Source organism: Schistocerca serialis, chromosome 11 (assembly GCF_023864345.2).
Source record: "Schistocerca serialis cubense isolate TAMUIC-IGC-003099 chromosome 11, iqSchSeri2.2, whole genome shotgun sequence".
In the NCBI taxonomy this organism is placed as follows: domain Eukaryota; kingdom Metazoa; phylum Arthropoda; class Insecta; order Orthoptera; family Acrididae; genus Schistocerca; species Schistocerca serialis.
Window position 1 is genome coordinate 166,453,989 of NC_064648.1, and position 15,616 is coordinate 166,469,604.

Sequence of the window (15,616 nt, forward strand, 5' to 3'; positions counted from 1 at the left end):
TTTGCCATTGATGCAATATGTGTTTGTATAAGTTCAGCCGTGATGGAAGTGGTGCAGATAGCAATGCAGTGTGTTGTATTGAGTTCTATTTAAACTGATGCATTATTCAAAAGAGTGAAGTACAGATGCAGCTCGATTTCGAATTACTCAATTTAATACAGGTGCCAAAAATCAGCTGACAGTGGGTGACTGAATGATGAAATAAATAAACATTTATATTTTAAAAAATTTTAAAGCTGAAATGGCAAAATGGTTTTAACCTTAAAAAAATTTACTTTGGCAAGGAACCCATAAACACAAGACAAGACAGATTCTTCTAAAGTGCAACGTGCTCTAGAAAAATAATTACAGTGCAGCAAATATGATGGAAAACGTACATGTGCAAATTTTTTGATTGGTTTGTATCTGTGACCTTTTATAGGCAACTAGTTTTATTTTGGAGGCATCTTTTCTATGCCATTCAACAATATTATTCAGCCATTTTTACACCATCCAATGCCTCCTCCCTTCTGTAGTATTGTTCTTCATCACACGATTATTGATTTCCTGGTCAGAACTTTTTCCAATATTGTAATAATTATTGTCATACTTTTGCTCACAGTTTACCAGGTAAGCAATTGCCCATATTTAATAAGTCCACTGAAATGTTACATTTGTGAAAGTTTCTACACTGCACAGCATTGCATCACCAGTTAACTTTAGCAACATTTTTCTGCCTCATATAATCTCTCCCACTCTCTTTGGCTGCTTCTGTCGAAGCTTCATGCACCTATAAAACTGATTTTGCAGTGCTTCATTATTTGCAGCAATTCAGCTGAACAGAAGAGAACTGAGAATAAAAAGCACAGCTATTACAAACTGAGGAATACTGAGTGTTTACAATTTTTTCCTTTTTTACAAAACTAGAAAATAAATGGACCAAGTTGTTGCAGCCTCTGTAGAGAAGGCTGGAATGTCTCAGGTTGGGAACCCACAGATCAGCACCTGCAACACAGTAACAGGGAAAACAAACAGTCACACATACTGGATTTCAAACATTCAGTTTACATGGTTGTGGGAAACATACAAGCTGTGTAAAGGGAAATTAAAGAAACCTTTGGAAAAGCTCAGAGGGCAAACTCATATTTAGCAAAGAAAGGAAGGCTGAAATGTGGAAGAAATATACAGAGGCAGTAGATGAACATGATATGGGAGATACGACATTGTGAGAAGAGTCTGACAGAGCATTGAAAGATGTAAGTGAAAACAATGTACTTGGAAATAGATGAAATTCCCCCAGAAATACTGAGCTCCTTGGAAGAGTCAGCCATGACAAAACTATGCTGCCTGGTGTTCAAGACATATGATACAGGTGAAATACCCACAAACATAAAGAAAAATTTTATAACTGCTATTTCAAAAAAGGCAAGTGACAGGTTTGAAGGCAAATGACAGGTGTGATAATACTGAACCATAAGTTTAATAATTCATGACTGCAAACTACTGGCAAATTATTTATAGAAGAATGGAAAGAATCATACAAGCCAAATTGGAGGAGAATATTCTCTTTGAAGTTGCTAAGACAGCAGGAATAAAATTCAGGATGCAAAAGCTTACAGTCAGTAAAGAAACCAGAGTATAGTTATAGGAATTAAAAGGTGTGAGAGGAATGAGTCAGGGTTGCAGCAAACCAGACTGCAGTTACAAGAACTGAAGGACACAAAAGGAATGAGACCAGGTTGTAGCCTATCTCCCAAGTCACTCAGTTTGTACATTGAGCAACAGAAAAGGAAACCCGACAATTTTGGACAGGGAATTAAAATTTAGGGAGCAGACAAAAAATTGAAGTTTACTGATAACATCATAATTGTCTCAGAGACAGCAAAGGACTAGGAGAATCAGACGAATGGAGTGGATAATGCCTTCAGAAGAGGCTACAAGGTGAACACCAACAAAAGTAAAGCAAGGCTAGTGCAATGTAGCCTAATTAAAAAAGGAGGAGTCAGGAATATTTTATTAGGAAATGAGACACTGAAAGCTACAGATGAGTTTTGCTATTTGGGCAGCAAAATAACCAAAGCAGACACGATGTCAAATGTAAATAGGATGATAAGTTTTCCCAAAAAAGAGAAATTTATTAACATCAAATACAAATTTAAGTGTTACGTCAGTCTGTTCTGAAAGTATCTCCCTTAAGTTCCACCCTGTATAGAAGTTTAATGTCAATGATATCGACTTCAGGGAAGAGACATGGTGCTATAGGAGAATTCTGAAGATTAGATGGATAGACTGGAAAACCAAATTATGGAAAAACCAAATTATGGAAAAAAAGAAAATTTATGGCACAACGTGACAGAAAGAGCAGTTTGATTGTGAGGGCTTAATCCTGAGGCAGCAATGAATTGTTGGAGGGGAGAATCTGCAGGGGAGGGAGGGAGAAATGGTAGAGCTTTGCTGCAGAAATAAGGCTGATACAAACCTAATCTCAATCTCTTTTACCATGAGAAGGCATGTTGCATATTTTATACTATTTTCATTATGTTCAGTCATGTATAACTGAAACTCATATCTACATCTACATCCATATTCTTCAATCCACTGTGAGGTGGACGGCAGAGGATACATAACATTGTACCAGTTATTAAACTTTCTTCCTGTTCCATTGATGTATGGAGTCCAGGAAGATTGATTGAATGCCTCTGTGCACGCAGTAATTATTCTAATCTTATCCTCACAGTCCCTGTGTGAGTTATGCATTTGGGATTGTAATATATCCCTAGAGTAATCATTTAAAGCTGGTTCTCGAAACTCTGTCAGTAGACATTCTGGGGATACTTTACACAGATCTTTGAGAGTCTTCCAGTTCAGGTCCTTTAGTATCTCTCTGACAATCTTCCACGGATTAAACAAACCTGTGATTATTCAAGCTGCCCTGCTCTGTATACAAGGTGACAACTACTGAACTATATGAAAAAAAGTTAAATTAATTACAAATTATGGCATGCATACACTTTATTCAACATGTAAATGTCACTACAGATATTTGGGTTTAGGTTATGACACGTTTGATATGTCTGCCAACATTGGCGATGATGTGACGCAGATGAATAGCAAAATTGTACATGATTTGCTGAATTGTCTGAACTTTGATGCTGTTGATGACCTCCGAAATGGCATTTTCCAGCTCGGCAATGGTTTTGGGGTTATTGTGTACACCTTGTCTTTAATATAGCCCCACAAAAAGCAGTCACATGTTTTCAGATCCAGAGAACCTGAATGAGAGGAATGAGGCCCATGCCAGTGGCCTATGGGTACTCCAGAGCCAGAATGGGGTCCCCAAAGTGCTCCTCCAGGGCATCAAACACTCTCCTGCTTCCATGAGGTTAAGCTCTGTCTTGCATGAACCACCTCCTGACAAAATAGGGATCATTTTAGATAATGGGGACAAAATCGTTTTACAAAACATTCACATACTGTTAGGTAGTTACTGTGTCAGCAAGAGATACGGCACCGATTATTCCACGACTGGGCATTGCACACCAAACAGACACCCACTGAAGGTGAAGAGACTTCTCGATAATGAAATGCAGATTCTCAGTCCTCCCAAATGCACCAATTTTGCTTATTGACGGACTCATCTAAATGAAAATGCGCTTTTCCGTTAAACCGAACAATATTCAGATTGAAGTCCTGTTTGTCAGTTCTGTGGATAATAGTGCTGGTGAAACACAACCACTGTTCCATACCCTTGGGGCTTAATGGCTGACGGGTTTGAATTTTGTATGGGAAGAGACGCATGTTTCAACAACAATTCTCTCCGGTTGGTTCCCACCTGTTGTGCAGCTCATCTGATCAATTTCCTGTGGCCGGTTTGAAACACAACACACGTATCCTCGATGTTTTCAGCCTTTTTCGATGACCGATATTGCCGGCACTGTCTTCACGACACTACCCATTCTCTCAAATTTGCGAATCAAATTCTTGATTGTTAGCACACTTGGACTAGTTGTCTTCAGCTTGAACTCGGTTGCAAATTTCCTTCGGACCACAGCTGGGGTGGTATTGCTCGTATGGTAGGACTTTACAAGTGCTATACACTCAGGCACGCTGTACTGTGACATTTTCATGTGCAAATGGTGAAAGACCTGTGTGTATCCACATACTAATTCCCATCATGCTCTGCAGCCAACCATGTAATTTGAACATCCTAATGCAAGCCATTCAGAAGTTCCAATGATTTTATTTCATATAGTTCAATAGCTGTCAGAATGTATGTTCAATATCTCCTGTTAGTCCTGTCTGGTATGGGTCCCACACATGAGCAGTATTCTTGAACCAGCCACACAAGTGATTTGTAGGCTATCTCCTGTGTAGACTGAATGCATTTCAACAGTATTTTACCAATGAATCAAAGTCTAACAGCTGTTTTACCCACAAATGAGCCTGTATGAACATTCCATTACATATCCCTACAAATCGTTACAACCAGGTATTTGTATGAGCTGGCCAATCTGAACTGTGGCTCATTGATATTATAGTAATAGGATAATGAGTTTTTTCATTTTGTCGAGTGCAAAATTTTACATTTTTGAACATGTAGAGAAAATTGCCAATCTCTGCATCACACTGAAATCTTATTAAGATCTAACTGAATATTTATCCCACTTTGTTTCAGATAGTACTTCATTATAGATAACTGCATCATCTGCAAAAATCCTGATTTTACTATTAATATTGTCTGCAAGGTCATTAACATACAACAAGAACAGCGAGGGTCCAACACACTTCCTTGTGGCACAGCCAAAATTACTTCTGCATCTGACAACAACTCCCCATCCGAGATAGCATGCTGTGTCCTTCTTACCAAAAAGTCCTCAATCCAGTCACAAATTTCACTTGATACCTCATATGATCATACTTTTGACAATAAGCAAAGCTGCAGTACTAAGTCAAATGCTTTTCAAAAATCAAGAAATATCACTTCCACCTGGTTTCCTTGATCCAAAGCTTTCAATATGTCATGTGAGAAAAGTGAAAGTTTGGTTTGAAAACCATGCTGTCTGGCATTGAGGAGGTCATTCTATTCAATGTACATCATTTTGTTTGAGCTCAGAATATGTTCTGAGATTCTACAACAAATTGATGTGAAGGATATTAGATGACATTTTTGTGGATCACTTCTACTACCTTTCTTGTAGATAGGTGTGACCTATAACTTTTTCCATGAATTGGACACAGTTTTTTGTTTGAGGGATCTACAATAGATTATACTTAGAAGATGGGCTGACTCAGCCAAATTCAGTATAGAATCTGACAGGGATACCATCGGGCCTGGAGCTTTGATCAGCTTTAACAATCTCAGCCATTTCTTAACACCACTGGCACCAATACTTCTTTCATTCATCTTTTCAGTGGTACAAGGACTGAATTGGAGCAATTCTCCTGGGTTTTACTTTGCAAAGGAAATTTGAAAATGTAGTTAAGCATTTCAGCTTTTGCTCTGCTACCCTCAATTTCAGTTCCTGTCTCATTCACTAGGGCTGGACGCTAACTTTGTGCATTAACAGCCTTTACACAGGAACAGAATCTCTTTGGTTTTTGTGAAATGTCATTTTCACAATATTCTGCTATGGTAGTCACTGAAGGCATCACTAGTTGATATCTTGACAGCCAAATGCATTTCATTCAGTATCTATCTATAGCCCTACTATTTGTTTTGCACCTATTATGCAGTAATCTTTGTTTGTTTAGAAGTTTCTTTGCGGTGACTGTATATCAGAGAGTTTCCCTAATGGCAGTAAATAGACAACCATGACATAATTTACTTTTAGATATGCACTGTGAAGTGTTGGATGAAAGTTCAGCCTATTCCCCTGGCATGTTTCACTCAGACTTGCATTTCTTCTTAAAATTCAAAGTTGCTCTTGTTCATCAGCATTTTTCACCTAACACAGAAACAACTCCAGCTGTGGAAGAGAACCCTTCCAATGGTACACTACAAAGATGAAATTTCACTGGATGAAATATGTTAATGTTAAAGAAGATTATGTTGAAAAACATTCTGGAAACATAAATGCACGTTTTTCAGTATGAGGCAGAGAACTTTCGAGACCTCCCTCCTACCTCCACTGATTACACTTATTACACATTTCAGTTAATTCTGAAGTTCATTATGAAGTGCACAGCAGAAGACACAGCCCACTCTACCACATATTTACATTTCATCCTGCTCCATTACCTCATACAATTCTGTCTGTATTATGTCTGAAATACAAAGTCTTATTTGTGAGGTAAGGGAGATTGTTACACACAGAGAAATAATCCATTTTAAAAATGACATTCCTATAGCGTGACTATATCAAAACTATGGAAATGCTGCAAAGGCATTATTTCAGTGGATAAAAAGTGATATTATTGGTTTGTCCAATGCATGATATCTGTATGTAATTACTGATGCAAGGGGATGGGAGATTGTCACCCCCAAGGAAGTTGCATCACAGGAATGCCATTTTTGAAAATGCAGTGAATGGAAAGAGTAATGACTCAAGAAATAAACTCTGGAATTTTGGTGTATGGAGTTATTACTCCTTCTATGAAAGCAGGCAACAAATGTTCATTATATTGAGGTATTAAGTGGTGTGATTCATTACCATTTGGAAAGCAAGTATTCATTTATTTGCATACCATTTATATAGTCACCCCCAAGGAAGTTGCATCACAGGAATGCCATTTTTGAAAATGCAGTGAATGGAAAGAGTAATGACTCAAGAAATAAACTCTGGAATTTTGGTGTATGGAGTTATTACTCCTTCTATGAAAGCAGGCAACAAATGTTCATTATATTGAGGTATTAAGTGGTGTGATTCATTACCATTTGGAAAGCAAGTATTCATTTATTTGCATACCATTTATATATATATATATATATATATATATATATATATATATATATATATATATATATATATATATATATATATATATTTCTTTTCACACATTTTGTAATTCTTCCATGAGGTCTTCCATGAGATCCTATAGCTCTGATATTTTGCTTTCATGGACTTTTACATGCTTGTAGTATTGTGATTCTTCACTGAATAACTGTCTATTAAAGTTGGAAATCTGCTGCTTGCTTTAGAAAATATGTTGCTCTGACATCCACAAATCCACAAAAATATTTATATAATATGGCACCAGGTGGTGGTGATGAAAGGACTAATGCACATATAGCTGAGCACGACCTCACAAATTAAGTTCTGACACAGGTAAACAAGAAAAATTATCCAGTCAGTATACTCTGTGACCTTGCTACAGTCTGTGACATCATGCCTTCTACAAATGGCATCTAACCTTCAGAATAGAAAGTAGAGGGTCACACTGGTGCACTTAGACACAAGAACGAAACAAACTTGACAATTGTATAACATCAAATGTGGGTCCCATAAGTGACAGTACCAGGTCTGTTGTTTATCTTGGGTCACATTATGATGATCACTCAAGTACAGGGAACAAAAATTCATGGTCACATGTCATGTGGATTCACCTTTCAGCTCACAGCAGTCCCCACTGTACTCTGTCGACATCACATTGGGGCGACGTGGTGGCCATCTATGCCATTGAGCGGCTACTCCTGGGTTTTGGTGTCTGCAGCTGGTCCCACACCATTGGACAGGTCACCGACCACACGTGTCAGCTGCAGCGAGTTGGAGCCCTGCACACAGATATATACTGGCTGTACCCACTGACTGTACTAGAGACAAATATGAAAAACTTTAAACTGTCAATATTTTATGGAACTTTTCCAAGGCCTTCAGATGCACAGATCATTTAATTCTACAAGAGAAACTATAAAATGTTGCATTGTGAATAGAGTCTTGTCTCAAGGACAGAAAACAGACCACATTAACAAATTGTAATACAGGAATAAAACCAAATTCACAGTGAGAAAAACACTAAGTATGGAGATCCACAAGGTTCAGTATTTGGCCCACTACTGTTTTGACCTAAATAAAACGTGATATATTGTTGAGCAATATTGCTGAGCGTTTTGGTATGAGAAATCCATGCTATCCAGTGGCTTGTTACAGAATAACTGCATCTAGTTTGACACTTTACACAAATTTTTTTCATATCTGGATTGGGCTGTGCACTAAGCTTTTATTTGATTCAGCTGCTATATTCGCAACCTAATTGTTAAATATTGTATATTGTACTGTCATGGTAAGCTATTTGGACGTCACTTATAACTCCCTGCAACTGACTTTACGAGAATATAATGATTTCAAAGCAATCTAATAAACAGGACATTGAACTTACAGAGACACAGAACTACACTGTCCACTGGTTGTAGCTTTTCTGATCTGGTATGAAGATATTATGATATGGTTTGCCATCCATGTGAGAATATTTCATTATAGCATCACTGTATTGTTCCTTCCACTGCATTCAGTGAACCTTCACACTAGATGTATTGGCCAACTCGATCCATACTACTCTGCACCACTGTTAACATACAGCTAACACTGCCAGAAAAGAAACCTGAGAAAGTACTGAGCTGTTTGAAAATCCAGCTTGAGGGCAAGGACTAAAATGGACATTATTGACGTTGGCAGCAAGAATTGTGAGCAAATTGAACAAATTTGTTTCCAAACAAGACACACAGTGCATAATGTAAATGTTGGGTTGCAAATGTCTATGATATGCAGACATTTGCAGCACAACCACATCACAATACCTTCACAGCAGGCCAGAAAAGCTACACCCAGGCCTATCACTGAAGCCTGTTTGTGTACAGTGTAGTTTTGCCTTTCTTTAAGGTTACAGTTCTGTTAGTTTGGTTACTCTGAAATCTTCTTCTTCTTCTTCTTCTTCTTCTTCTACTTCTACTTCTACTACTACTACTACTACTACTACTACTACATAAGTCAGTTGCTGGAAGTTATAAGTGAACTTTAAGTAACTTTCAACAATAAGTACAATGTAGAGTAGTTAACAGTAACTTTCTGAATATAGTGGGTAAGTTAAATAAAAACTTAGTTTCTCCAGGGAATTATCTAATTCTCTTAGGAAATGGCTTTCAAAGACTGCTATCTGAAATACACCTCTATGATACTGGAAAGGTGGAGATTCAGTCACTGAGTAAATAAGTGAAGACTAAGAACTCTCAGGTACATGATGGATTATCTAGCGGAATACTAAAGCAATGTGCTGCCTATGTTGGTCCAGTACATGGCCAAATTTGTAATTCTTCTTTTAGGAATGTTTAGTTTCCTGAATGATTAAAGAACTCAACAGTGAAACCACTTTATAAAAAAAAAAAGAGAGAGAAAAGGATAATGGAGACAAATTCACATTTCAGCGCCAATGGCTTTTCAGAAGGAGTTTAAAAAAATTAATAAGTAGCAATAATATTTTGTCTAATTCAAGTAATTGTGCAACTGAGAATTTGCAGAAGTGACTTTATACTGGCTGACAAACCCAGTGACTGTACATGGTTGTGCACGAACTGACCTCTGCTCTGTAGCAGCAGCTATTTACAGATGCATATAAATCTGTCTTTACAGAACAATAAATTATGTATAAGATTTTTGAAAACATAGTCAGTGATCTTAAAAGTAGTTAAAATCAAGACTCTTTTAAATTTTAATTTTAATAAACTATGCAGTTGTTGAATTTCAACAGTAACATAAAAGACAGAAAAGTAGAGAAAACATATATACATTAAGCAATTAAGTTATTTTGATTAACAACTAGCTGGATGCACAAAAAACAGCACATGTAGCTGGTTCTAGTTTTATGAGCAAAATTTTAAGCGTGTACTAGGATTGTGTGGAAGAAAACATTGAGATTTGAGGGGTCTCACTAAAATCCATCATCCTGGTGCTGTAGGGAACAGAACACCATGTTATAGTAAAAGTAGCTTCTTTTCCACATTTTCAAAGGTCTAAACGAAAAAATTTTACTGTGCAATCAAGTTTTGAACACAAGCACAACTGTTCAGAAGAGGAAAGTTTACACTTTTATCACAAATGCAATGTAGAATGAAATGAGTCAGTTCTTAATTGCAAAAGCCAGAGAATCTGAAATCTGTTCAATACTGCCCCACCTACCACAAATGAAAAGAAAGTTTCAGGTAAACCCTAGGTATTTTTTGACATAGACTCCAAATCTGCGATGAAATCATGATTTCCATTTGAAAATAAAAAATTGACCACTGCATGGTGGGAATGGAAGTTAGTGGGTAGCACATATATATGTCCCCTTTGAAAACATTAACTTTTTATCTGGAACATTTTTTTCATACAATTCACACTTTTTGGAGCTATTTAGTTGTTCTATGCCAAAACAAACACCCTACCCATTATATACAGGGTGTTTAAATGTAGTGCCATATATTCCTACACGAGTTAGTATTGGTGAATAATAGAAGGAAAGTACTTATTTTGATATGTCCAAAAATCAATACCTGTTATAATATGAGCTGTTGAAAATCCACAGTTCACAGACTGTATTTTATTTACAGATGAGGCAGAATTCACAAGAGATGCCATAGTAAATTATTACACTATGCATGTATGGACCAATGCAATACTTGAGCAATCACAGTGATAAGGCATCAGGATCACTTCAGAATGAATGTACGGGTGGGAATTGTCAGTGAAAGGCTCTTAGGGTCATAGACTTTACCAAACAGTTAAACAGGTGCCACATATCTGAGTTTTCTGTACAATAAATTATTAGCGCTAATGGAGAACATTACCATTACAGAATGATGACTGTTTTATGCATGACAGGTCACCACCCAATTTTCTACAGATTGTGTAACAGTATCTCACTGCAATGTTCATGGGTAATGGATTGACTGGAGAGGTCCAGTACCACGGTCCCCTCATTGACCAAATCTGAATCCATTGGATTTCTGGCTCTGGGGATATTTAACAACATTGATGTATGCCCAACCCATCAACAATGTCCAGATGTTGCAGTAGCACGTGACCAATGCACAAAACACAATCCAAATGGTGCTCCGTATATCTGAAAGAATGCCGATTCACTGTGAAGTAGCACTGAAGGATGCATCAGAATGCATGGTAAGCGCATGCCTGTAGCATATACTTCTATGTAACACACATATGGGAATGAGAGGACACATTGAGCCATATCTCAACAGATACTGGTTTCCGGACACATCTTTTATTCCATTTTTGACCAATATTAGCTCCTATAGGTATATGTAACAATTTTCTATAATACCCTGTATATGTAATGGATGACATCACAGTAAGTGGAGGAACTGTACCTCACTACATTCTGCCATGTCTAAATATAATATGTCAGGCTTTTACTTTCTTCCCATTTTATTATCAGTTTCTTGGTAGTTCTCCTTTTACCTTTAGTTGCCTTGTTTGCAGGAATATTGAGCTTTTTGGTCACCCCGACACCGCTATATGCGATCCAACATGACACACGGCATTTCCAGTAAGCTCAATCTCTCTGGTGAGCGAGACGACCATTGACAAATGGTCGGCATATATAGGGGAGCCATTCGTCTGACTCTCAGCGTCCATTTAGTCACAGACCATGTTGTGTAGCTACATCATAGAAGCTGAGTTGTCACATCGGCCCCAGTGGGGTCACAGCAGAATGGCTCATGTGACTTTTTTTAAAACTAAGTGCCAAGATTAGTCTCTTGAGAGCCATTTAGGCCACTAGACTAAATAGATTCTGCAGTCGAGAAAGACACTTTATAATTTAATAATAAAACTAAATAAATTAAGTTTAATAATAAAGTTAAGGACAAAAGAGATAAAGCTAGTGTTCTTTATCCCACAGAATCTTGGTCAAACACATGTAAATAAATAGTATGTGGCCTGTGAAAAGTACGACACTGCTGGTATATATCGCATCAGTTGTGACAATTGTCCTGCCAGGTATGTGTGGCAGACTGGCAGAGGGTCTGCTATTACGTTTCGAGAACACGATAGTCTGAGAAATTTGAGGTCTACTTTAAGTAGCCACTTATGTGATTCTGGCCACTCCATAACAGGTGTAGTCAATAATTTAAAGGTCTTACACAGAGAAGTGAAGGATTAGATCTTTAAAGGAAGAGATTGAAATTATGTGGAGTCTAAAGCTATACCCCAAACACATCCTTAACAATCAGCTGGAGTTAGGACGTTACAATATACTGTCTAACTTTGATTACCTTTCAAAGATGTAGTGTCATATTTGCTTGGTTATTGATCCTGGGCTTGTTGTTACATGTTCTTACATCTGGTCTATTTGGTTTTACAATTTTTTTGCTGACATATTTTATAATTTATATGATTATGCTGTGTAACAGAGGCCTCAAACATTTCCAAGATATTTTGATTGAATAAAAATGTTTGTAGCTTTCCCTGCTATGTGCACGGTGATGCTAGTGCCCTCCATGATACACATGAACACACTGGCACACTGAGCAGGGTGAAGCATTGCTGTCTGCAGCTTCCCATTATGAAGTGAGGATTCATAACCAGGGGCGTTCAATGTAACTAGCTGGGGCTTTTACTTTTCTTGTTTTGTTATTTTGCTCTTTTCACTGTAGGTAGGTGCACATTTAATATTTCAGTTTTCAACCTGTCAATTTGAATTACGACATCCCGCTTGTTGTGGGTAACAGTACTTTACTTTGAGATGTCGTCCCCCACTCCTTTTTGTATCAGGGGTTAAACATTTCACTGATGTGTATTTCATATTGGTTGTCATCAGCATAGGTTATTAGGATAGCTATCTGTTTATCATAATGTTCATTGTACATTTCCTATCTTGTACACCTGAAGATGTGATTTTAAATCACGAAAGTTTTTGTGTTCCCATAATAGTTCATATACAAGTGAAAGAGGTTTATTTCAGAAACACTTCATAATTAACTCCACCACTAAAACAGCTTTTAATTCAACAGTAAATGTGTCTCCAAACAGATTATATCTGAAATTGACTGCCTAATCACTTGTCAGGGCATCGCTCAGCTGGAGACAGTGCTGCCACTGTTACCACTGCCACTCACCCTGTGCCCTCTCCTCGCGAGCAGCGCCCTCCGGACTGGCGGCACGAAGAGGTCGTGATCTGGCGGCGGCACGCTGTGGTCCCCCTCGCAGGTGACGCCCGCCACCCACGATGCGACGGCGCCCACGACGAGTGTCAGCAGGGATCCCAGCACGACAACCCACAGGTACGACACGCGGTACAGGTAGAAGTACTCGCTGCAATGTGGGGGATAATACGTATTGTACATACGTGTAACATGTGGATCCCAGGAGTGGGGTGAGTGTGACATCACGATATAACTGCCGATGTTGTTGTTGTGGTCTTCAGTCCAGAGACTGGTTTGATGCAGCTCTCCGTGCTACTCTAACCTGTGCAAGCTTCTTCATCTCCCAGTACCTACTGCAACCTACATCCTTCTGAATCTGTTTAGTGTATTCATCTCTTGGTCTCCCTCTACGATTTTTACCCTCCACGCTGCCCTCCAATACTAAATTGGTGATCCCTTGATGCCTCAGAACATGTCCTACCAACCGATCCCTTCTTCTAGTCAAGTTGTGCCACAAACTCCTCTTCTCCCCAATTCTGTTCAATAGCTCCTCATTAGTTATGTGATCTACCCATTTAATCTTGAGCATTCTTCTGTAGCACCACATTTTGAAAACTTCTATTCTCTTCTTGTCTAAACTACTTATCATCCACATTTCACTTCCATACATTTCTACACTCCATACAAATACTTTCAGAAACGACTTCCTGACACTTAAATCTATACTCAATGTTAACAAATTTCTCTTCTTCAAAAACGCTTTTCTTGCCATTGCCAGTCTACATTTTATATCCTCTCTACTTTGACCATTGTGAGTTATTTTGTGCCCCAAATAGCAAAACTCATTTACTACTTTAAGCATCTCATTTCTTAATATAATTCCCTCAGCATCACCCAATTTAATTCGAGTACATTCCATTATCCTCGTTTTGCTTTTGATGTTCATCTTATATCATCCTTTTCAGACACTGTCCATTCCGTTCAGCTGCTCTTCCAGGTCCTTAGCTGTCTCTGACAGAATTACAATGTCATCGGCAAACCACAAAGTTCTTATTTCTCCTCCATGGATTTTAATTCCTACTCCAAATTTTTCTTTTACTTCCTTTACTGCTAGCTCAATATACAGATTGAATAACATTGGGCATAGGCTACAACCCTGTCACAGTCCCTTCCCAACCACTGCTTCCCTTTCATGCCCCTTAAGTCTTATAACTGCAATCTGGTTTCTGTACAAATTGTAAATAGCCTATCTCTCCCTGTATTTTACTCCTGCCACCTTCAGAATTTGAAAGAGAGTATTCCAATCAACTTTGTCAAACACAGGCTTGCCTTTCCTTAATCTATTCTCTAAGATAAGTCATAGGGTCAGTATAGCCTCACGTGTTCCAACATTTCTACTGCCAATACGGAATTTTAATTGAACGCTACTCTTTCCGTTTACTAAACTACCCCATACACTGTGCATTTTTTCATACTTCCATCCTTTTATTCTCAGGTGATGCTTCATTCCACTATTATGAGCCACATTTGAATGTTTTCTGCATATTCTTTACTGATTTTATGTTAATCTCATTTTATGGGACATTGTATTTCATTAATAGTTGCTTGTAGGTGGAAGGTACACAGTGTTTCAATAGCTTTTCAATAAATTATTAGGAACAGTATAAATGTATTGAAGTACTCATATATGCAGAAATGTTAAGAATAATCAAGAAGTTAGAATTGATTAGAATGAAAGCAGTTGCTGACGTGTGTGAATATTACCAGACTATCAGTTTAGTAAGTCATGGTTGTAAAATACTAAAACAAATTCTTTACAGAAGAATGGAAGAACTGGTAGAAGCTGACCTGGTGGAAAGTTTGTATAGATTCTGGAGAAATGCAGCAAAATATGAGGCAATAGTGATCCTACAACTTATCTTAGAAGATACATTAAGGAAAGGCAACCCTACATTTACAGTATTTGTAGACTTAAGAAAGCTTTTGAGAGCCTTGACTGGAATGCTCTCTTTTAAATCCTGAAGGTAGTAGGGGTAAAATACAGGGAGCAAGAGGCTATTTACACCATGTGGAAGTTATAACAGTTGAGGGAACAGAGGAAAGCAGTCATTGAGTGAGTAAGGCAGGATTGTAGGCCTATCACTAATGTTATTCAATCTGTACATTGAGCAAGAAGAAAAGGAAACCTAAGACATATTTGGAGTAGGCATTAAAGTTCAAGGAGAAGAAATAAAACTTCTGAGGTCTGTCAATGACAGTGTAATTCCCTCAGAGGCAGCAAAGGCCTTGGAAGTGCAGTTGAAAATTATGGACAGTGTCTTGAGAGGAGGATATAAGATAAACATCAACTAAAGCAAAACAAGGATAATTGGATATAGTTTAATTAAACCAAGTTATGCTATGGGGATTAAATTAGGAAATGACACACTTGAAACAGTAGACGAGTTTTGTTATTTGGGCATCAAAATAACTTAGGATGACTGAAGTAGAGAGGACATAAAATTTAGACTGGCAATGGCAAGTAAGGCGTTTCTGAAGAAGAGAAATTATGTTAAAATTGAC

At 37.8% G+C, this 15,616-nt stretch overlaps 1 protein-coding gene across 1 annotated transcript in view; it reads right to left on the minus strand.

The window, feature by feature from the left end:
- Nucleotides 1-309: 309 nt before the first annotated feature.
- Nucleotides 310-15,616, minus strand: part of LOC126427059 (putative sodium-dependent multivitamin transporter) — a 69,616-nt gene continuing 54,309 nt past the window's right edge. The window contains exons 5-7 of the mRNA XM_050089239.1: nt 13,028-13,223; nt 7,523-7,690; nt 310-984 (exon numbers count right to left, since the gene is read on the minus strand). Coding sequence (XP_049945196.1) covers nt 7,604-7,690; nt 13,028-13,223 — 283 coding nt within the window. The 3' untranslated portion in view covers nt 310-984; nt 7,523-7,603. The remainder of the gene's footprint in view (nt 985-7,522; nt 7,691-13,027; nt 13,224-15,616) is intronic.